At 44.9% G+C, this 24,498-nt stretch overlaps 2 protein-coding genes across 2 annotated transcripts in view; both read left to right on the forward strand.

Annotated features, from left to right (window-relative positions):
- Window positions 1–7,835, forward strand: part of LOC110195009 (short transient receptor potential channel 2) — a 32,472-nt gene extending 24,637 nt beyond the window's left edge. The window contains exon 4 of the mRNA XM_078156993.1: window positions 2,790–7,835. Coding sequence (XP_078013119.1) covers window positions 2,790–3,125 — 336 coding nt within the window. The 3' untranslated portion in view covers window positions 3,126–7,835. The remainder of the gene's footprint in view (window positions 1–2,789) is intronic.
- On the forward strand, window positions 3,694–24,279 carry LOC110195007 (short transient receptor potential channel 2 homolog). The gene is given in 13 exon segments (XM_078146203.1): window positions 3,694–3,725; window positions 3,968–3,998; window positions 7,738–7,929; window positions 9,967–10,141; window positions 11,369–11,569; window positions 13,139–13,301; window positions 14,680–14,772; window positions 17,602–17,794; window positions 19,767–19,894; window positions 20,111–20,183; window positions 22,434–22,563; window positions 23,654–23,845; window positions 23,848–24,279. Coding segments are annotated over 13 exon segments (1,899 nt in total). The 3' UTR covers window positions 24,144–24,279.
- Window positions 24,280–24,498: the final 219 nt, after the last annotated feature.

Raw genomic sequence — 24,498 nt, forward strand, 5'->3', positions numbered from 1 at the left:
GTCTGAGTAGGAAGATGGCCCTGCATATCGGGGAGTTTATATTATTTGGGAGATGAGACACATGAAATATAAAACAAGCACTGATTAAGGACCAAAATGGGTGCAGGCTGTAAGGGTTCATAGTAGGGAAAGAGCAATACAGGGTGGAGTAATTGAGGAAGACTTCATGGAAGAGAGATTTGAACTTCAGTTTGGCTAATCGGAAGAGGGAAGAGTTATTCCAGACCAAAAGCGCAGAGATCAAAATGTCCACAAAATTCGGGGGTAGGGAGGGGGAGGAGGATGGAAGGAGGATGGAGGGAGGATTTTGTGAAACCAGGCCTGTCTGGAAGAAAGGTTAAGAAGAGGGGGATGTGGTCAGGAAGAGAGAGCATACTTGCTCTCTTTGCTTGGCCCCTTTGCTTGGCCCCAGGGAAAACAATGAGTTGAAGCTTCAAGGAGGAAGAAGAATTGGGTTCCACATAAGGAAAACAGTTGCCCAAAGAGGGGGCAGCCCCTAGAGACAGTAGGTTCCTAATCACTGGAAGGCTTTAAGTGGAAGCTAGAAAGCTACATGTCAGGTGTAAGGTAGAAGGGGTTCCTTTTCCAGTATAGAATGTACTAGATGATTCTGAGGTTGCTCCCAGCTCTGAGATTCTGTGGTTCAGTGAATTGATCTGGTCTTCACCACAGCCTTGCATAGGCAAGACAAGGGTGATAATCCCCAGTTTGAAGAGGGGGTAATTGAGGTCCAGAGATGGGATACTGAAGTCCCAGTATAGCACTCAATGCTGCAACACACACACACACACACACACATACATATAACATATACATTACTATATATTAAAAGTATGTAGGCATAATATCATGTATATATATTATATAAGGAGTCCCAAATTAAGCTATTAAAGTTTATTAAGAGACAGGTAGGTGGCGCAGTGGATAGAGCACTGGCCCTGAAGTCAGGAGTACCTAAGTTCAAATCCAGCCTCAGACCAAACACTTGACACTTACTAGCTGTGTGACCCTGGGCAAGTCACTTAACCCCAATTGCCTAAAAAAAAATTTTTTTAATTAAAAAAAAGATTTATTAAACTACTAAAGCTTAAAACTGCACTAAAACTGTTGAGATACCCCATATACATATAATGTACTATGATATATAATATCTGAAATAATAGATGCATGTATGTTATATGTAAATAGTAATTGTATGTCTTACAAGGGAGTCAGGAAAGGGAGTACACATGTGTATTTGCATCTACACACACTCTCAAACACACACACACATATACACACATGTCTAATTCTCCCGGTAGTTAGCACAGTGCCTGGTACATATAGTAGGCACTTAATAAATGCTTATTGATTGATTCTTCCATTTGATAGCCCTTCAGATACATAGATACCTATTATATAGAATACTTCTCTTTACATTGCTATCCCTACCCAAAATCCCCCCCATCCTGACAGTAGAAACCTCCCTTGAAAGACTAAGGTAGGAACAGCTAGGTGGCACAGTGAACAGAGCTCCTGCCTTGGAGTCAGGAGGACATGAGTCCAATCTAGCCTCAGATACTTGACACTAACTAGCTGTGTGACCCTGAGCAAGTCCCTTAACCCCAACTGCCTCACCAAAAGACAGGAAAAAAAAAAAGGCTGAGGTAGAATTCAACAAACTGACACATCTGACCGTGTCTGGCAGCCTATTTCTCACTCCATACCTGTGGTTTGCCGCCTTTCTAAGGAGAAAAGGGAGGTATATATTATCCTTATTCCTCTGGAATAAAGGGAGGTATATATTATCCTTATTCCTCTGGAGTAAAGGGAGGTATATATTATCCTTATTCCTCTGGAGTAGAAATTAGTCCACAGCCTTTGAGCTACACCACAAGCACTATCAGTGAGGCTCTTAGCTTCTCAGTGTTCACTAACCTCAGCCATGCCCTTCATCTGGAAGAAGGGCCTTGGGTTATACAAGGCCATGGCTGTCTTTAGAGGTTTTCTTCCTTCAAAGAAGCTCCAACTTCTAGGAAGGAACCAAGACCCAACCCTCTGCCCCCTTAATAAGCTACTAGGTCAACATCACACAAAATCACAGATCAGCCCTCTTGAATTTGAAGGACTGACCCATACCTGAAGAAGAATCTTCTACAATGTTGCTGACGAGGGGCCATCCAACACTTAAAGGCGTCCAGTGCTGTTCCTGAGACTGGCCGCTGTGTTTTGGGATGGTTGGTTTTAGAAAGCTTTTCTTTACACAGAGATAAATTCTTCTGGTGGGCGACATCACCTCCTCTCTGGTTCCTTTGGGGCTGAGCATGACACGTCTAATTCTTCCAATGCTTAGCACAGTGTTTGGCACACAGTAGGCACTTAATGTTTATTGATTCTTTCACTTGATAGTTGAAAATAGTTGTATTCCACTTGAGTCATCTGCACCATGAACACGTCCATCTCTTCCACCCAATACTGTCCATGGAGATCACTGGGGACAGGATCTGCAGGGCCCCAGAGTGCTTGAAGAAAAGCATTTCCTCATGTCCCAGATAGCCTGCCTCCTTGGCTGGGGGCCCTAGTCACAGGCGACAGAAGGTGAGGCTGGAGATAGTACAAAGTTCAGGTATAGATGACCCAGGCTGAGGGCAGAGGGATCAAGGGGCTAAGAGAAGACATAGGGTTGGGACAGAGGTAACCTCAGGTTAAAGCAGAGACGCTTTAGGGTTTGTGCAGCACTTAAGAGACTTAAGGCTGATGTGGTCCTGGGGGACCCAAACTGGAATGGTACCGGCTCTCCCATCTCATAGCCCGAGTACATCGCCCTGGAGCAGCTGAGCCAGGACTATGGATTTGAGCTGCTCGGGATGTGCCGCAACCAGAGTGAGGTCACCGCCGTACTCAATGACCTGGGCGAAGACAGTGAAACTGAGGCTGAGGGCCTGGGCCAGGCCTTCGAGGAGGGAATCCCCAACCTTGCCCGCCTGCGTTTAGCCGTCAACTACAACCAAAAGCGGGTCAGATTCTGTTCCCCCTGCCCCCATTCTTCTGTCTACCTCACCCTACCCAGCTTGAGACCCTGGCTTGACCCCGGGGCTAGCCCCTACATCATCAAGACTGGCTTTGGACCCCAGCCTGGACCTTAACCCCTTCCCCTAGCAGCAGCCCCCAGCATCCTCCTGTCTAACTCTCAGAACCTAGCACAGGCACCCACAACCCTACCATGTTCTGGTCCCCTGGTCTAGCCCTCATACTTGGCCTCCCCTTCACCCTCCCTTACCTTGCCTAGCCCCAGTTCCCTCTCCCTTTGCCTAAAACACCTGAACCTAGGTTCATCTTAACCTGCGGCCCCTTCCCCCCCATCCCAATCTTCCTCACGCCAAATCCCAGTCCCAGCTCCCATCTCTCTCACTTTCCCTCAACACCTACTGATGCTTTCCCTCTGCTCCCTGCCCTATCCCTGATCCCCTGTGTGAATCCACTACCCCCAGAATTTCCAGCCTGAGCCTACTAGCTTTCCTCCACATCCAATATCTCCTGTCCTTTTTCCTTTGTCCTTTTCACCTAGTCTCTTAATCTCCCAGACATCTTTCCCAGATTTCCAGGCACAGTCCTAGCTATAGAACACCATTCTATTGGCTCCCTCACTAGTCAGTGGCCTCACCTGAACTGCCTAAAAAACCCTGAGAGAACTCCACCCTGCATTCCTCAGTGATGAACACGCAGCCAATCCCTCCCCCATCCCAGTGAGTCTGAATCCCAAGCTGTCATTATTCAAATTTATTTCCCCACCCCCCACCATCTGCTCCCTTATTTCCATCCACTTCAACCCAAGTATGCCGATGTCCCATTTCAAGGCCACCTTCCCTTTCCACTGTGCTCTTCTGGAATGCCTGCTTCATATGTGACAAGCTTGCTCGCGTTTTCCTTTCCTACTCCTTCTATTCTCGGCTCCTGATGACACAGCTTTCTTGGTCACCTTTTCCAGCACTGGCTACACTTTCACCTCCCAACCACTGGTGAGGTGGAGGAGTTGGAATATTCGTTGCTCCACATTGCTGCTTCTAAGCTCTCTATATTTTTATTTATTTTTTTTTTTGGTGAGGCAGTTGGGGTTAAGTGACTTGCCCATGGTCACACAGCTAGTAAGTGTCAAGTGTCTGAGGCTGGATTTGAACTCAGGTCCTCCTGACTCCAAGGCTTGTGCCACCTAGCTGCCTCCCCAAGCTCTCTATACCACCATTGCTCAGTAACCTTTCTTCTTTAATGATTCACTCAATCTATATTTATCACCCAATCAAAATTCTGGTAGCTGTTATCTACTGACTTCTAAGACACTCTCTTCTTTCCTCAATGAGTTCAGTGCCTGGCTGATCCCTTCTCCCCAACTCCTGCCCTCCTACGAGGGGGCTCAACATACATATTGATACTCCTTCAAACAAGTCCTCTACTTAGTTGTTTCCCATGACCTACTCCTCCACTCTGCCTCAGCTACACAGAGCTGGTCATACATCTGTTTTTGCCATCTCCCATAAGTGTTCCACGTCAAGGTTCATAAACTCTGGAACTCTCTTATCGGATCACAATCTCTTATCCTTCCACTTCTCTCTCTGTTTGCAACCCCAAACCCTTCTTACTTCTCAGTGTGACCACCAATTCCTCAAGCACTCAGTTCTTTCCCAGCACTGGCTACATTCTTCTTCCTTCCCTATCTTGACCCCATTAATGAACCAGTCCAACTCTACCTATCCTCTTCTTTCCAGTCCATTGCCCTCTTATCCCATCACCTATTTAGCCCTGCCAAGCCTCAGCCTTGGATTACTACCCTCATCTGCTACCTTTGCTCCTACTAACATATTGATGAATGAAGAAGCTGTATTGGATCCACTATAAATCTATGTTACGTCATATCAGCTGGGCCCTCACTGCCACAAGGCAATTCTCTTACACTTCTCTATTCGACTCACTGTCCCATTCATCACAGCCCTTTATCCCAAACCTTTCCATCTCTCTGCAAATCTCTCATATCTTCCTCTCCCTCCACACTCTCAGCTGAGAACTTTGCTTCATATTTTACTGAGAAAATTCTAACCATTTCCTGAGAGCCCTCTCTTTTCCCTCCCTCCTCATCTTACATGAGCTGGATGCTTTCTGCCATTATCCCCTCCTACATCCCTGTCTCACATGGAGAGGCGGCCTTTTTCCTTGCCAAGGCTAGTCTCTCTACATACACAAGTCATCCCCTTCTATTCTGTCTTCTCCAGCAGATTCCCCCCTTTATCATTCTCACTCTCTCAATTATCTTCAATATTTCCCTTTCTGTTGGCTGGTTCCTTAATTCCTACAAACATACTCGTGTCCCACCCCATCCTCAAAAGATCCTCCCTTGGCCCTGATAGCTACCATCCCATTTCTTTCTTCCATTTTGTGGTTGAACTCTTGGAGAGTGCCATTTACAATTAGTGCCTCCTCTTCCCTCTCTTTTACTCTCCCTGTCTTCTTAACTTTCTATAGTTTGGCTTCTGATCTTGTCATCAGTCAAAACTGTTTTCTCCAAAGTTACTAATGGTCTCTAAATTGAGAAGTCTAATGGCCTTTTCTCAATCTTCATCCCTCTTGACTTCTCTGCAGGCTTTCACACTGATGATCACCTCTTTTACCTTCTTTCCTTTAGCTTTTCATGACACTACTCTGTCTTGTTCTCTTCCTATTTATCTGACTGCTCCTTCTCAATCTCCTTTACTGGATCTTTGTCCAAATCATGCCCACTAAACTTGGGTGTCTCCCAAGGATCTGTCCTGGGCTTTCTTCTCCCACTATACTGTTTATCTTGGTCATCTCAGCAATAATGGATTCCAGTATATCTCTACACAAATGATTCTCAGATCTAATTCCCAGCCCTAACCTCTCTACTGACCTCCAGTCTCACTTTCCAACCACCTATTGGACATCTCCAACTGGATATTCCATATAAATCTTAAATTCAGTATGACCAAAGCTAAACTCATTATCTTTTTCTCCAAACCCTCCCTCCTTCTGAATTTCCCTATTACTGTTGAGGATACCATCATCCTTTTAATCACCTAGGCTTGCAATCTAAGTACCGTCTAAGGACCTTCCATATCCATTTGTTGCTCTTGTCGTTTCTACCTTTGAAATATCTGTCATGTATACCTCATTCTGTCCTCTAAAACTGCCACCACCCTGGTGCAGTCTCTCATCACCTCACACCTAAACTATTACAATAGCTTGTTACTATTCTTATCTCCCTGCCACAAGTGTCTCCTCACTCCAGTCCTTCCTCCACTCTATTGTCAGATTGATCTTCCTAAAGAACAAGTCTGACCATGTCACCCCTTATTCAATAACTCCAGTGTCTTCTTTTCACCTCCAAGATCAAATATAAAATTCTCTGTCTGACATCCATCATAATTCGGCATTCTCCCACCTTTCCAGTCACTTTATATCTTACTCACCCAAGGTAATCTGTGATGCAGTGACACTTACCTCCTTGCTTTTCCTTGAACAAAGTCCATCTCCCAAGTCCAAGCATTTTCACTGGTTGTCTCCTATACCTGGAAATTTTCCATCTTCCTCTCTACCTCCTGGCTTTCTTCAAATTCCAACTAAAATCCCACCTTCTATAAAAAGTCTTTCCTGATCCCCTTTAATGTAGGGCATTCCTTTTGTTGATGACTTATCAGTAATCCTGTATATAGCTAGTTTGTACATAGTTTGCATTTTGCCTCTCCCCTACCACCCCCTCCACTTAGACTGGGAGCTCTTTAAAATCACAAGTAACTGTCTTTTGCCTTTCTTTGTATCCTCAGTGCTTAGCACAATGCCTAGCACATAGTAGGCACTTAATAAATGCTTATTGATGAGGCAGCTAGGTGGAGCTCTGGCCTTGGAGTCAGGAAGACCTGAGTTCAAATCTGACCTCAGACACTTGACACTTACTAGCTGTGTGACCCTGGGCAAGTCACTTAATCCTGATTACCTCACCAAAAAAAAAGTGCATATTGATTGATTAAAGCTCAAAATTATAAGATTTGAAGCTAGAATAGATATAATTTAATTTAAATTTTTAATTGACACTTTTTGTTTTTATATCACATTCATTTCTTCCTCTCCCTACTCACTGTCTTCTCTTATAAGAAAGGAAGAAAAATCAGCACAGCAAAACCAAGCAATTCATTCAGTTTTGTCTGATAGTGAACATAATATTCAATACCCATAGTCCCCCACCTCTGTGATGAATGGAGGAAGATGCATTTTCTCACCTTCTCAGGGTCACTTCTTGTCATCAAACTATATTCAGTTTTGTTGTTTTATTGTTCCTTCTGTTTGTGTTGTTATAGTCACTGTGTATATTATTTTCTTGATTCTGCTTATTTCACTCTGCATCAATTCACACAGATCTTCTTAAACTTTTCCTAAACTCTTCATATTTATTTTACCATATTTATTTAAGCCCCTCATTTTGAAGATGAGGAAGCTGAGTTCCAAAGACATGAAGTGCCTCAAGTCTCCGCTTAGCCCTTCTGCTGTTACTGACCCCACTTAAGTTTGGACCCCACCAGCTCATCAGCCTCAGCCCCTCCCAAGTCTTTTCACCCCATTAACAGCACCCTAAGCCATAGTCCCTGGGCTTCTCTGACCTCTCACCTTCCTCCCCTTCAGGCCACTTGGGGTTTGGAGTCGGAGGACAGCCTCAGGGAGGAGGAGAGGGTAAGGTCATAGTGGAGATGGCCCTAGCCATTTTACTTTCCTATTTCTGCTCAGTTTGTAGCCCACCCCATCTGCCAGCAGGTCCTTTCTTCCATCTGGTGTGGAAACCTAGCTGGCTGGAGGGGCAGTACCACGATCTGGAAGCTGTTTGTCTCCTTCATCATCTTCCTCACCATGCCCTTCCTCTGCCTGGGCTACTGGCTGGCACCCAAGTCAAAGGTAGGTGGCCTTTACCCTTCCCCTTATCCTCCTTTCCTTCTCTCCCCTCTCAGGGTAGAAGCTGTTCCATGTAAGTCAGTTTAACAAGGGGTCATAGGATCATAGACATAAGTCTAGAAATAGACCTTAGAAATCATCTGGTCAAACCCCACCATTTTATGCATGAGAAAACTGAGACCCAGGGAAGCTAATTTATTTGGCCAAGGTCACATTAAGTGACTGGCCTAGGATTTGAACTCAGGTCCTGTGACTCCAAGTTCAGTGCTCTTTCCACTGGTCCACTGGTACATGTGCTGTGCCTAGCACATGGTAGAGGCCTAACAGATATTCCTGAAATAAATGATGGAGATAATCTGGGCCAGTCTAGGAAATGGGATGGTAGAGGTGTGTTACTTGGGTCCCAGCTTTCAAAAGGGGAAATTCTACCACAAAACTTCGGGTCTTTGCCTAGGGATTTTAACCCTTAAAAGGCAAATCCCCCCAGAGAGGGATCTTATTGAAATCTATTATCAGTCATCTCTACCTCAGTGTGAAGAGTTGTCTGTTCCTTTTCTAAGAGCCGGATCAAAGAGCAAAGGGAGGAAAGAGCAGGAAGGCCCGTAAGTGCTTACCATGGCCCAGGCACCGTGCTAGATGCTGGGGATGCAAAGAAAGGCAGAAGACAAGGTCTACTCTCCGAGCTCCCACTCTGAAGGACACAAAACAAAAGGCTAATAGAACTGAAGACAAACTTCACCAGCCTCAGAGTTCGGCTGAGAATAGGAGCTGGAGCTGGGACCTTTCAGTACACTATAAGCTCAATACTGATGAGCTAGATAACGAAGTTCATGGCCAGGCCTGTAGTCGGGAAGACCTAAGTTTAAATCCAGCTTTCAAACACTTACTAGCTATGTGACCCTGGGCAAGTCATTTAACCTCTGCCTCAGTTTCATCAACTGTAAAGTGGGAATAATACTGGCACATAACTTGTAGGGTTGTGAGGACCAAATGAAGTGATATTTGTAAAGTGCTTAGTACAGTGCCTGGCACATAGTAGGTGCTATATAAATGCTAGTTATTATGATCATGGTTATCATCGTCACTATTATTATAGACACCAGTATAATGATGCAGCCAAAAAAAGCTTATGCCATGTTGGACTGCATGGTGGTAGGAGGTATGCTTGAAGAAACTGTTGATATTTAGGCTTGGTAGGAAGACAGGATAATGATGTTTAAGTATTTGAAGGGCTGTCCTGTGAAAGAGGGATTGGACTTATTCTGCTTGACCTCAGAGGAGAAATGTGTATGTGTGGGAGGGGGTGCAGGGAAAGTTGTACAGAGGGCATATTTAGATTTGATAGGAGGAAAACATGATTAAAGTAATCCCAAAGTGGAATGAGCTACCTGGTAGTCGTGGACTTCACTAGAGTTCTTTAGTGGAAGGTTGGATGACCATTTGTTAATGATGTTTTAGAGGGGCTTCCTATATAAAGACAGATTAAATGGCCTCTGAGGTCCCTTCCAACTCTGAGGGTAGGTGATTAAAACAATAACAAAGAAACAGAGATGGGGGAAACTCATGAAGGTGAATTGATTTGCCAAGGTTACATAGATAAAAAGTGTCAGGAGTAGGACTTGAATGCAGATCTTCTGATTCCAAATCTAATCTACTGTACTGGATGGGTGGGTAGATTGATCTGGGTTAGGTTGAGTTAGGTTCAGTTGAGTTGAACTGGGATGAAATGAGTTGAGTTGGGATGAGTTGAATTGGGTTGCATTGGATTGGTTTGGGTTGAGTTAGGTTTAGTTGGGTTGGGTGGGGTTGAGGTGGGTTAAATTGAGTTGCATTGAGTTGGGATCAAATGAATTGAATTGGGTTGGGTTGGAAGGGGTTGAGTTGGGTGAGATTGAGTTGAGTTGAGTTGGTTTCTGTGACATATTCTTAAGTCTATAGGAGATCACTGTTGACTGATACAGTTAAAGAAAGAAGTCTGGAGAAGATAAGAGAAATTAGTTGCTGGGTTTAGAACCCTCATAGTTACTCCTCTTCCTGCAGCTGGGTCGTCTGCTGAAGATCCCAGTGCTCAAATTTCTTCTACACTCAGCCTCCTACCTATGGTTCCTCATCTTTCTGCTGGGAGAGTCACTGGTCATGGAGACTCAGCTGGGCACCTTCAAGGGTCGAAGCCAGAGTGTCTGGGAAAACTCGCTGCACATGATCTGGGTTGCAGGTATGGGGTTTGGTTGGGGGGGGGGGCAGATGACCTCCCTGGCTGGGGATGCCTCACCCCTTGTGGGTCACCCAGAACAATGTCACTCATTCTGCCCCAAGATGGCCTTGATGGGACTGAAGACAGTGATCATGGTTCCCCTGAGTCTTCTTCTCTAGACCAAGCAAACTCAATCTTGGAACCTCAGCATCCCTCAATCCCTTTCATTTACCCTATACCTTTAAAAGAATTTCATATGATTTAGACCTGGAAATTTTAATTTAGTTCATCTAGTTCATCCCCCTCATTTTATAGATGTGGAAACTGAAGCCCAGAAAAGTGAAGTGACTTACCCAAGGTCACACAGATCGTAAGCAGCAGAGCTGGCATTCAAACCAGGGTCCTCCAACGCCAGTGCTGTATCCACTAACTCCCCTTTCTGAGTCCCAGAGGCAATCACTTCATGGTAGCAGATGAATTGAGGCAGTATTTTGTAGTGAATGGAAAGACCATCAGAGGACTTTTGAGTCTTGGTTCTGGTGTTTCAATTAAACAATCAATATTTACTATTAAACAACTACTAGGCTGCAAAGATAAAACTGAAACAATTCCTGCCATTAAAGAACTTATAATTTCATGGAGGGGGATGTTGGGGGTGATTGTGACATGTACATATATAATTATACGCAAAATATTTACGCAGTAAAAACAAAGTAATTCTAGAAGTATCTAGAAGCTGCAGAGGTATAGGGGTCAAGAAAGGCCTCATAGAGGAGGTCAAATCAAGTCAAGTCAAGTCCACAAGCATTTATTAAATGCTTATAGGCAGGCACTGTGCTAAGCATTCAGGATACAAGGAAAGGCAAAAACACAGTGCCTGCCCTCAAGGAGGTCACATTCTAATGCAAACAACTACGTACATGCAAGATTATATAGGCATACCTATATCTATATGAAAATTGGAGGTAATCTTAGAGGGAAGGAAGGCCCTAGCAGTGGGGGGAGCTGGGAAAGGCCTCTTTCAGAAGCTAGAGATGCTAATTGTGACCACAGGCAAGTCCCTTTCTATCTCTGGACTTCTGTGTTACAACCCCTCCGTAAATGGGATTGGAGCAGGATAAAGAATCTCTAAGATCTCTTCCAAATCAGAACGTCCCTGATTCCATAAGAGTGGCCAGCCCTGGGAGGTGGTCCCACCTTAGGGAAAGACCCGGGCTGAGCCCTCCCTACCCTGACCTCTGACCACAGGCTTCCTGTGGTTCGAATGTAAGGAGGTGTGGATTGAGGGCCTGCGAAGCTACTTCTTGGACTGGTGGAACTTCCTCGACGTGGTCATCCTGTCCCTGTACCTGGCTTCCTTTGCCCTCCGAGTGCTCCTGGCGGTGTTAGCCTGGCTGCACTGCCGGGATGCTCTGGATGGTGCTGCCTGTCACTACTTCACCACAGCTGGTGAGTGCCATGCCCTGAAGTCATTATTACCTTTGTTCTAGGACCCTAACTTCTTGACTCCCAGGCCCCCAATTCCCAACACTCCCTCCTTGGCAACTATGAAGTCTTCCAGGAGCCCTCCAAGTCCCACAGGGCCTCTACCCTGCAGGCCCTCAGCCCTTCAGCATCTTCCCAACCCCACAATTTTCCTACTCTGTCATTCCCCAAATCCTCAATTCCTTCACCCTGTGATCTCTAACGCCTCCAAAGCTTGCAGTCTTACTATGTCCCCACCCTGTGAATTAAAATTTTAGATTATTTTCTCAATGAACCAAATTTATTTTCTCTCCCTCCCACCTTCCCCTTCATTGAAAAAAAAGGAAAAAAGAAAACCATTGTAACAGATGTGCACAGTCAAGCAAGTATTATGGTGATATCGAAGATGCTTTCCACCAGGCCTCTCCACCATCTTGTTCCTGGATTTCCTCATAGGATTTTAATTTCTTAACAGACAGCGGTGCTCTGAATCTTCCCCTGGCCCACAGTGCCCCTACCCTGGAATCCCTAACCCTCTAAGGTCTCCATAGACCCATGATGCCCTTGAACAGTAATCTCTAGGCCTCCCTAGCTTAGTGACACCCCACCCTATGATCTCTACCCCCTAAATCTACCCCATTTTCACAATATGATGTGCCATCACCACCTGATGCTCAAGCCTCTTCAAACCTCTTTGGCACTCCATGCCTCTACCCTCTCAACTCTAAATATCCTCAGCCAGAAAACAACAACAACAACAATAATAATGGAAATTTCTGTAGCTTTAAGGTCAAAGTACTTTATATCCATGATTTCATTTGATCCTGGGAGGTAGAAATTATTATTCTCCCCCATTTTAAAGATGAGGAGACTAAAGCTTAAGGAGAATAAGTTACTTGTCAGGGTCACATAACTAGTAAATGCTCATGAGGCAGGGTTTGAACTCAAGCCTTTCTGATTTCTAATCCAGTGGGGGAAATCCGATGGGCTAACCTTAAAGATCATCTCATATTAGCAGCTAGGTGACCCAGTGTATGGAGAGCAAGACCTGGAGTTGGTAAGACCTGAGTTCAGATCTGGCCTCAGACAGTTATTAACTGTGTAACCTTGGATAAGTCGCTTCACCTCTGACTACCTTGGTTTCCTCATGTGTAAAATAGGGATGATAATAGTACCTACCTCCCAGGATTGTGGTGAGGATAAGAGGATATCATATATGTAAAGCTCTATTATGAGGGTAGTAAGATAAAGTCAATAAAAATAAGATGAGGTCAATAAAACAAATTGTTAAGACAATGCAAGGGGTTAGTGAGAGAAGAGAGAGGAAATTGAGTGTGGCTGACAGGTGAGGAAGGGAGTAACTGTTCTAACGTTCAAAGCGCCCATAAGTCGTTTGCCAGACAGTTCTACGGGGAAGGTCCTAGCAAACAACCTGTGAAACAGGTGGGTTAATCCACCAGCCTTCACAGATCCAGAGAATGTTACTCTAATCCCTAGGGCGGTGTTTGGGGGTCCTTCCCGCCCGCTACCCATTGCACATCTCCTCTTGAGCAGAGCGCAGCAAGTGGCGCGCAGAAGACCCCCAGTTTGTGGCTGAAGTCCTGTTTGCCATCACCAGCATGCTCAGCTTCACCCGCCTGGCCTACATCCTGCCTGCCCATGAGTCTTTGGGCACCCTGCAGATCTCCATTGGCAAGATGATTGATGATATGATCCGGTGAGGACAGCCTCTCACTTAGTTCCCTGGTCTCCTCAGGACCATGTGGGGTGGGGTCAGGGAGAAGAAGGGGGGAATAACCTCTTCCTGGTGACTCCCATCAAACTCCCTTGTCGTGGGAAGACCCAGTCATTTGCCCCTGACCTGCCTCCTCATTAGTTCTCTTTTTTTTTCTTTTTGGTGAGGCAATAGGGTTAAGTGACTTGTCCAGAGTCACACAGGTAGTAAGTGTTAAGTATCTGAGACTGGATTTGAATTCAGGTCCTCCTGACTCTAAGGCTGGAGCTCTATCCGCTGCACCACCTAGCTGCCCCATCAGGTCTCTTCTGTGCATAGAAGAGCAGAACCCTGGTCTTAACTCTTACTCAAACCATAATCTGAAACCTGGCCTCAATCCATTTCTTGACCTTAATAGTGACCTTGACTTCATCCTAAAAATAATGGAATCCCCAAATCTCTGAGTTGGCAGGAACTTCAGAAGGCATTAAGTCCAGTCCCCACCTTAGCAGGAAAATGAACTTTAGAATTTCCTGTTCCATCTTAACCTTTACATGGCCTTAACACTGCTGCTGACCTTATCCTGTCACCCTAATTCAGAGGTTCTTAACCTGCAGTCCATGGACTCCAGGGAGTCTATGATATATGACAGGAAAAAATTACATCTTTATTTTTACTAACAAATCATGGAAATCGAATATTTCCTTCAATTACTTAAAAACCTTATTCTGAGAAGAGCCCATATACTTCAGTAGACAGCCAAAGGGGTCCCTGACACAAACAAGGTTAAGAAGACCTATTTTAATTCTAACTTAACCCTTTCCCTGGTAAGGTATCTGTGAGATACCTGATGTTGACCCTGAGTCATCTCGATTCTATCCTCACCCCTACCCAGAAACTAACCCTTTCCTGAACCCTCATCCCCTCCAACCCGGTCCTCCTGAAAGTGACCTTTAATTGAGTCCTCACCCAATTCCATCCTAACCCTTGACTTCATTATGGCTCATCCTCAGCCTTAACCTAATTCTGTCCTGACTCTAACCTTTTCTCTTAATTTATTCTGAACCTTGCTCTGACCAGAACCCCAACCCTTTACCCATTCTATCATCATCTTGAACCTAACCCTGACCTTTACCTCTCACCCCAATTCCATCCTAACTTGTGCTGACATTAAACTGAAGCTGCAATTGAGTATTCTTACTTAACTAACATTCTTCCTACTTCAGTCCCTCCTGGCATGCCTCTCTTCCCAGAGACTTGAGCCAATGTTGGGGGATTAGGGCAGAGACAAGGGGAGAGGACAGGAAAAAGTAGCCAAGGGCCCTCCTTGACCAAAGCCTGATTTCCCTTAGAGTCTCATCCTTCCTCAATCTTCCTACAGGTTCATGTTCATCCTTATGATCATCCTGACAGCCTTTCTTTGTGGCCTCAACAACATCTATGTGCCCTACCAGGAGACAGAGAGGCTGGGCAAGTATGTGAGCTGGGGGTTGGGGAAGGAGATGGGATCTGGGGATGGGGTAGGAAACGTCCAGAGATGAGGGCATAGCCTAGGAAAGGGGGCTGGCCTCCTAGAGTCTTGCTAGGAGAAAGGTCAGGGACCAAGTTGGGGAAAGTGCCAGGTAGGAGGTAGAGAAAGGGTTGGAGAAGGTATGTGACCAGTTTAACAAGCAGGACTGGCTCATGACCTTGGTCAAATCACTTTAATCTCTTTGTGCCTCAATTTCTTCATTTGTAAAGTGACCTAATCAGGGGTGGGGAACCTGTGGTCTCGAGGCTACATGTGCCCCACAAATTCTGTGAAGTTTGGATTCAGTCAAAGGGCCACACTTGAGGACTTAGAGGGCCACATGTGGCTTTGAGACTGCAGGTTCCCCACCTCTGCCTAAACCATACTGATTGCCTCCTCTGGAAACTTTCCCACTATTCAATGTCCATCTTAAACTATGGTGCCCAGAACTGAACATAATGCCCCAGAAGAGGTCTGACAAGGGTAGAGTATGATGACATGGTCACTTCTTTCTTCCCAGGGATCGTGCCTCTCTTAATGCAGTTTCCAGCTGCCACACCTCAATGCTACTCATATTGAGCTTCCAGTCCACTAAAATTCTCGGGTCCTTCTCAGAAGAGCTGCTGTCAAACCGTGCCTCCCCTATCTTATACTTATGAATGTGATTTTTTTTAACCCAAGTATAAGACTTTACATTCATCCCAAGTGGATTTCATTATGCTAGACTCAGTCCAATGCTATTTATCCTGTCAAAATCCTCACTCTCTATGCAATGGCATGCTAGTAAATATTTAACACCCAGCTCTCTGAGGGGAGGAAAAAAATCCAACCATTTACCATGACAAACTTTTAAATTTAATCTGCATTATTAACATTTTCTCCCTCACTTTCTTAAGTCTAGACAACCAACAAAACTATAAATCAAACCTGATGTGAGGCATTTGCTGATTTTCAAAGTGTAAATGCTCACATTGAGAATTTAAAAATCAATTCAGGTTTAGCTGATTCCAGGACACATAAGACACTCTTGCATCTATGCCTTTATCCCAGTCATTGATAAAAATGTCAAACTGTATAACTAAGCAGGGATTCCTGGAGTATTCAATCATCCAATCAACAAGCATTTATCAAGTACCTACTGTGTGCCAGGTTCTGTGCTAGGCATCAGGGATATTCCAATGAAGAACTTCTGCCACACTGACATTAGTCGTTAACAACTATTCTTTGAGTCCAACCTTCTAACTGTTTTATCATCTAGTCCATAACTCTCAATTTTCTCCACAAAAACAGTATGAGATACTTTTCCAAAAAGCTTTATTAAAGTCTGGGACTCAGGGGTGGGGAACCTGTGGCCTTGAGGCCACATGTGGCCTTCTAGGTTCTTGAGTGGGGCCTTTTGACTGAGTCCAAATTTTACAGAACAAATCCTTTTATTAAGGGATTTGTTCTGTGAAGTTTGGATTCAGTCAAAGGGCTGTACTAGAGGACCTAGAGGGCCCCAGGTGGCTTGAGGCAGCAGGTTCCCTACCCCTGGTCTAGGTGAATGATGTCCATAGCATTCCCTTTATCTGTCAGTTTAGTAACCCTTTCAAAAAAAGAAGTGAAGCTAAATCTGGCATGACCAATTCTTGAAACCATGCTGGATCTTTGTAATTATTGCTGGCCTTTCTAGATGTTCACCAACCATCTCTTTAATGCTTTGTTCTAGAATTTTCTCAGAAATTTAAATCAAGATCACTGGTCCATAGTTTGTATTTTGAAAATCAGGACGTTGCCCTTCTTTGGTCTTCTGCAATCTTTCACGTATTAATGGTAACCACATCTTTCAGTTCTTTGAGAACCTGGGCATGTAGTTCTTCTGGGCCATGTGACTTTAATCCTTCCAGGACAACTAGACACTCTCTTATTATCTCCCTACTTATCTTGGATATCAGTTCCCCATTAGCCACTTGTGTTTTGTCCTTTCCAAAGCAAAGGCTAATCTCCTTGACAGAGAAAACAGAAGGAAAATAAAAATTGAGCAGCTGTGTCTTCTCTGTGTCAATCTCCAGCATCCCATCCACTCCAAACAAAGGTCCTATCCCTTATTTGGTCCTTTTTCTCCCAGTAGGATAGGGACTAAACCTATGATTTCATTGACATAGGGGATTTTTTGGGGAGGAAGCTCCCTCTACTAAGGCAGGATGGCACCTTCTTTCCATATTATAGTCTTAAAGAGTTGCCTAGAGCCTAGAGTCATATAGCCAGTATGTATTAGAAACTAGACCCCAACTTGGGTCACCCTGGTTTGAGGCCAGCTCTTTATCTACTATGCCATGATATATCTCCTTTCTTCCTATAATTCTTCCCAAAACAGAGTATCCTAAAAGTCTTAGTGCAGTTTTAATCTAAGACTTTTGGGAAACCATGTATGTCTTAAAAAACACCTTTGTTGTCTTTAGTTTCCCCATTTTGCAGATGAAGAAACTGAGGCTGAGAGGAGTTAAGTGATTGCCCAGGGTCACCCAACTAGTGAATATCTGAATCAGATTGGCACTCAGATCTTCCTGACTCTAAGTCTAATGCTCTATTCCTTACACAACACTGCCTTTCAATTGATATAAGGAGATAATTCTAACTGGAGACAATACCCCAATAAGGCAATACCCCCAACATCCCATCTCCCATGTGGTTTTGTTACTGACTGAGATAGCCAGCTTTCTGCAGACAGTGATATTAATGTAAAGGGGAAAGCAGAGGCTGGGCCTAGCTTAGCTCTACTGTCTACCCCACAACACACATCTTTTCCTTCAGCTTCAACGAGACATTCCAGTTTCTCTTCTGGACAATGTTCGGTATGGAGGAACACAGTGTGGTGGACATGCCCCAGTTCGTGGTGCCTGAGTTTGTGGGCCGTGCTCTTTATGGCATCTTCACCATTGTCATGGTCATCGTGCTACTCAACATGCTCATTGCCATGATCACCAATTCCTTCCAGAAGATTGAGGTGTGGGAGAAGTGGGGATAGAGTAGCACAGGAAGGTTAAGGACGTGTAGGGAGATGAAGGGGATGATGGGGAATGGAGGAGCAGAGGAAGACCAAGTACCTGTAAGGGATAATGAGAGATGGAGGAGAGGATCTGGAACACAGGCTGGATCCAAGGAAGGACATGAGGAATGGCAGAGCAATGGAGGAAAGACCCAAAGGGATAGTATATGATTTTGTTTTTGGTCAGGCCATCAGGTTAAGTGACTTGCCCAGAATCACACAGCTATGATTATAGACAGATTTAGAACTGGAAGGGACCTTCCTTAGAGGTCACTTAGTCCAACCCCCTTGTCTTACAGAGGAAGACATTGATTGAAGGAGGTAAAATGTGAGGGTAGTGGGGTAATATAAATACCTAATTTCTGCCCTTACAGAGCTCACATTCTAGTGAGAGAAAAATGTGATAAAGGGAGATTCTTTTCAATTCATCAAACGCTTAAAATGCCTGATTTGTTCAGATCCCTGAATCCAGCCCTGGAGGAGTTACAAAATATAGAGAAAAGCCCAGTCCTTGCCATAATGAAAAATATAGCCTATTTAATAGAGAGCTAAGATACATATACTAGATAACTGGAATACACAATATTGTGTTAGAGGGAGATAGAGATATAAAGCAAATACTGTGTGAGGGAGGATTTTATTTGGGGATGGGGGAGAGGGAAGATCAGAGATTTCCTGGAGGAAATTGAATTGGACTTTAAAGGAATTCAGTAGGCAAGAGGGAGAGGAGATGGGGATGAAGAAGGGTTGGGGAGGAGAGAGGGAAGATTGGGAAGGGTTAGAGCAGTGGCAGAGTTAGGGAAGAAAAGTGAAGAGAGGGACAAGAGGAGCAGACTGATTTGAAGACAATAGGACTGGATGAGTCAGTGGACCTTTAAAGTCTTGATAAAAGATTATTGATTGACTCGTTGAGTACCTAAAGGCCCTGTGACTTAGTGACTTCTCTGAGGCTGTAGGTGCTAAATAAGTGTTTATTGAATGAATTAATGAGTCTGCAAAATGAAGGAGTTGGTTTAAATGACATGTATGATTACTTTCAGCTCCAAATCTATGATCATGTGAGCCTGTCTCATAGCTTGTTGTCAGAGAGGGATTTATTAAGTGCTAAAGAAATATATGGGCAGCCAAGTGGCAAAATGGCTGTGTGACCCTGGGCAAGTCACTTAACCCTGTTTGCCTCAGTTTCCTCATCTGTAAAATGAGCTGGAGAAGGAGGTGGCAAACCATTCCAGTATCTTTGCCAAGAAAACCCCAAATGGGATCACCAAGAGTTGGACATGACTGAACAACAACAACAAAAAAATAGAAATATGTACCTGTTTTTATTAGAATGCTGAGAAAGGATAAGGGGAGGTATCTGGTGAGAAAAGGAGAAAAGAAGTATGAAGTTTAGGGATGGAGTGAAAAGATGGGGCCAAAGAATAAGAAGGGGATGGGACAGGAGACTGGGAGGACCAAGAGTCCTCCCAAGGGAGGAAAGAGGGAAAAGCAGAGGCTAAAGTAGAGGACTGGGAAAAGATATGAGTGACTGGGGTGGAGCATAGTGGAGAAGGAAAGGGGTTAGAGAATGGCATGAAAAAGGGGCTGGGACAGGGGCAGGGAATAAAATGGGTATTATAGTAGGAGAGTAGGAGATAATCAAGAAGGGTGGGTAGAGAACTGAAAGGAAAAGGGAAAGGGAGAAGGAAGAGAATGGGGATAGAGATAGGATCAGAGAAGAATGGGACAAAGGGATGGAGGTGGGAATATGGTGAGGCAAAAAGGAAGAGAGGGAGGGGAAGTGAAATGGAGGGAGAAGGGGAGATGGGGAATGGTGGAGGAGGAGAAAGAAGGATTAGTGTGAAGGATAGGGAATGAAGGATGAAAGGAGATCTGTAGGCATAAAGGAGGCTAGGGGTCCCTGAGCCCCTCCCCCATCTCTGGCCCCCAGGATGATGCTGATGTGGAATGGAAGTTTGCCCGCTCCAAACTCTACTTGTCTTTCTTTCGGGAGGGCTTGACACTACCAGTTCCCTTCAATATTTTGCCCTCACCCAAGGCCTTCTTCTATCTCCTCAGGTAAATTTTTAGGGAACCTCCACAGCCTCATCCCTCCCATCTCTCATCCCCTTACTCTATATGTCTCCATCCCTCCTCCAAGAACTCCCCACAGCCCCCAATCCTCCCAAGTCCCAGTCCATCCCTCAACCTCCTTTTCTCATCCCCCATTTCCTATGACCCCTAACCCTAGCCCCACATCCCACCCCCCTCTGACTCTTCATCCAATTCTCTTAGGAGGATCTTCCGATTCTTTTGTTGCTGCTGCTGCAAGACCAAGGAGACTACCTACCCCCCCATCCCCACCTTCGTGAGTGTCCCATATGATTGCTTGTTCCATGCCTCTCTATCTTACAACTGTCCTGGATCTACCTTAATCTTCTCTTCATGCAGCCCATCTCTGCTCCGTTCTGTCTCTATGTCCCACAATTTATCAAATGTTTCGCATTTGTCCTAGTCTGTTGGATGTTCAACTCTATCCCTATCTGTCTGCCTGTGTGTCTTTGTGATGTCTCTCCACGTCTGTCTGTCCTAGTCTGTTCCAGTTGGCTTGACCTTGTGAGGGAGATGCCAGACAGGAAGGGACCAGCAACTAAGAGCCACCCGCTCCATCTCCCCTCAAGCTGGTGGAGAACTCTTCTCTACTAGCTGTGTTCCTGAAGACTATTTACTACTGCTTTGTCTCTGTCCCTCTCAGCCAAAATCTTGACAAGGGTCACACTCTCCCTTAGTTGTCCCAGCTTGGCTAGAGATGGATTATTCCCCATCTCTCCTCAGGGCTGCCCAGATGAGGCTGGCATTTGTCCAAAGAAGCTTTACCAAGTGACTTAGGGGGAAATTAACTGGAATCCCAAGGCAGAGATCTACCATGAGTGATGAAGCAGATATTTCTTAGTTCTGATGGTATCGTTCTGTGATTCTAAATATAGTGACTAGTAACAGCCTGGCTAAGACAATAATGATAATAGCTCAATTTCTGTGGAATTTAAACAATTTTTTTTACAGTATCTCTGAAAGGTGAATAGTGCAGATATTATTTTTTTTTTTACAGAGAAACTGGGGCCCAGAGAAGTAAGATGGTTTACTCAGGGTAACACAGCTAGTAAGTATAGGAGCCTGGATTCAATTCCAGATCCCCTGACTCAAAGTCCAGTGCTGTTGCCCTTATGCAAGGCTGCCCAGGGTTTGTCTGCAGCTCACTCAAGCCAGGATAGGGGTGAGGGTGGAAGAAGCAAAGCCCCAGGCAACAGGTCCTACCCATCGGCCTTGGGGAGCTAGCCTTGTCATAATCATTACCAGGTGGTGATTCACAGGAGTTTCAGGAAAGGGGACCGTAGCCAGAGAAGATCCCCCAGCAATAGTCTGGGGGGAAGTACGTTATGGACTCCCTGCCCTGTCCAATCTGCACTCTCCCTGGAGAACCTTTGGACTGGAAGTTGGGAAAACTGGATTACAGTCCCAGTTCTGTCACTGACTCATGGAAGAACCATAGGCAAGTCATTTTCTCTCAGTAAAGTTAAGAGGAACTAAGCTACCCTTAATTACTCCCCATGGTTACCTCTATGGGCCTCAGTTTCCTTTTTTTGTAAAATGAGGAGATTGAATTAGATCTCTCAGATTCCTTCTAGCTTGAGCAATCTATAATCTATGAATTTATGGATTAATGAATCCCTCTCCTCTGTTCCTGACCCTAGTTTCTTACTTTATCTAGAAAGGAATTTCCCCTACACCTCTAAACAGGTATGAGACCCTAGTGTCTAGAGCTACCAGTTGGAGATTCTACCCATTGGTTTTCTTTTTCCCTGAGCTTTGGTTCTGAGGGTGGAGAGAACTATCAAGCAATCAATCAATACTTATTAAGCACCTACCTTGCCAGGCAAGGTGCTAAACTCTGGGGATACAAAGAATCTAAAGGTAGTCCTTGCCCTCAAGGAGCTTATAATCTAATGGAGGAGACCACATGCAAATAAATACATACAAAGCCAGCTATATACAAGCTAAAAAGGAGATAATTAACAGTGGGAAGGCATTAGAATTAGGAGGGGCTGGAGAAGGCTTTCTGCAGGAGATAGGATTTTATTGGGATTTAAGGGAAGCAAGGGTAGTCCGCAGTCAGAGCAGAGGACAGAGAATGTTCCAGGCATGGGGAACAGAGAAAATGCCCTTAGCCAAGAGATAGTGTCTTGTGTATAGGATAGGAGGCCAGTGTTACTGGACTGAAGAGTATATGTCAGGGAGTAAGATATAAGAGGATTTTGAAGGTAGAAGGGGGATAGGTTATGAATGGCTTTGAATACCAAACAGCATTTTTTATTTGCTCCTGGAGGCAATAGGAAACCCCTGGAATTTATGGGGTGATGAGAAGTAACATGGTTGGTTGGACCTGGACAGCAGGAAAATCATTTTAGTAGCTGAATGGAGGGTGGACTGGAGTGAAGAAATACTTGAGGCACACAGACCCATCAGCAAGCTATTGCAATAAACTAGCTGGTAGGAATTGGAGGAAGTACAGACATTGGGAAATGGTTCATACTCTCTTCTCTCTAAATATATATTCCAGGCAAACTCTGGGGTAGGGGCCAGGAATGGGGAAGGTGAGGGTGGCTCCTACCGAGTCCGAGTCATCAAGGCCTTAGTGCAACGTTACATTGAGACTGCAAGGCGAGAGTTTGAAGAGAGCCGTCGGAAAGGTCAGTCTCCAGACCCCAGACATTTCATTCCCCAAAACTTGTCCCTACTCCCAGCTTCCTGTTTTTATGTTCTCCAGAACCTGTCCCTCCCTCACACATCAAGGCCTGGGCCGTGGATCCCTTGATTTTTCTGCGTCTTTAGTCTGCCCACCCTTTTCCTGAATGTCCTCTCTGATAGCCCCTATTCCCACCAACCCATGTACCTGGATTAAATAATCTCTAGGTGAAGAGGTCTAGGACTTTTGGGATGCTGCTGGGGGGACACCCCAAGATCGTAGTACCGGGCCCTGTCTGAAAGAATTCAACTCAAATCTTCTTCTAGCCAGAGGAGAAGTTTAATAGTGATAAATCACATTGGCCAGGTGACGCCCATAAGGATGTGGGCATGAGAAAGTCTCAGCCTTTTGGGCTTGAGATTCTCAGCATCTGAATGGGGGCCAGGGTGGATCTTAAATACTAAAGTAACTTTGGGTGGCCAGAGAAGGGGGCTGGGAAAAGGGTCTAGGTAAGAATTCTAATGGGGAGGTCTGAGAGATTGAATAGACAATGGGAGTAGCTAATGGAGGGAACAGGAAGGCAGAAGTTTGAAATGCATCTGCACAAGATCAAAGGGCGGGGCTAGGGCTGTCAAAGGGAGATAAGGGGAGTCAATAAGGAACTGTTTGAGACCAGAATAAGGCCTTTCTGGGGCCCATAGACAAAAGGGAGTCAGATTCTTTTTGAGCAAGGGGCCAAGACACATCTGAGATTTTCAAAGGGAGATGCAGGGCTGGGGACTGTAGACAAATGGGAGTCAGATCTTGGTTTGGGCCACACCCCATCATGGAGTCCTTTCTAACTCTATATACTATTGATCCTGTAATTCATCCTGAATTTCCCCCTCTTCTCATAACCCTGAAACATTTTTAGAGCAAATGAGTGCCAGCCCATAGGCCAAAGTGTTTCCAAAAAGTCCAGTCTGAGAATTCTGAGTTCTCTCGAGCTTGGTGACTCATGGAAAGTTCATTCAGCTTTGGGCCTTTCTGAGATACCCCCAGAAGTGGGAAGCACATCCCCTCAATATTCCTCTACCTCCTTTCTTTTTCTTCAGACCTTGGCAACCGACTCACAGAGCTGACCAAGACAGTGTCCAGACTGCAGGGTGAGGTGGCTGGTGTAAGGAAGACACTGGCTGAGGGTGGAACTCCCCATCTTCCCGATGGTGTCAGTGTCCTGAGCCGCTACATAACTCGCATCCGAAATAGCTTCCAAAATCTAGGACCCACCATCCCTGAGACCTCTGAGTGAGAGGAAGAGAGGAGGAAATGGGTTATAGAGTGCCTGAGGAACTAGGGACACAGATATCTGAAGAGATGGGGTGCCAGGAGTCCAAAGCCCCAGAGTTAGGAATTCAGGATACTAAAGAACATGCAACTGAGGAAGTTGAAAGGGCCAAGACCCAGGCATCTGGGGGCTCCTACAAAATTTCCACTGCCCAGGTGGAAATTCACAGGGAGTTTAGGGAAGAGGGGGACATGAATGTGCCTCCAGAAGAAGGTCCAGTGGCCAAACACAATCCCTCAGCCTCAGGAGCTGATTAAAGAAGTAGTCTGTGCACCATTTTACCTAATCCTGTGCCACCCATACAGCCAGTTCTAGGAAGAAGTGCTGATGAAATCTTCCTTTCCTCCCCTAGCCCAAATACCTTGCTGCCTTAATAAAATTAGATATGACTGACTGTTGGTGATTACTGATTGGAAATATTAAAGAATTTGTTTTTCATCATTGTTCAACACCCTTACAAAAACTGACCTTGTGCTAGGATAAAGAACTTATAAATAAATGCAGAAAGGCAGAAATTAAATACATAATTTGCTGACCAAAAACACAAGAAAAGTTGTAATTGATAAGGGAGATTTGACCAAAGAAGTCATAATTCAGAGACTGAATAATATA

This window comes from Phascolarctos cinereus, unplaced genomic scaffold (assembly GCF_003287225.1).
Source record: "Phascolarctos cinereus isolate Bilbo 61053 unplaced genomic scaffold, phaCin_HiC Scaffold_726;HRSCAF=1367, whole genome shotgun sequence".
NCBI classification, from domain to species: domain Eukaryota; kingdom Metazoa; phylum Chordata; class Mammalia; order Diprotodontia; family Phascolarctidae; genus Phascolarctos; species Phascolarctos cinereus.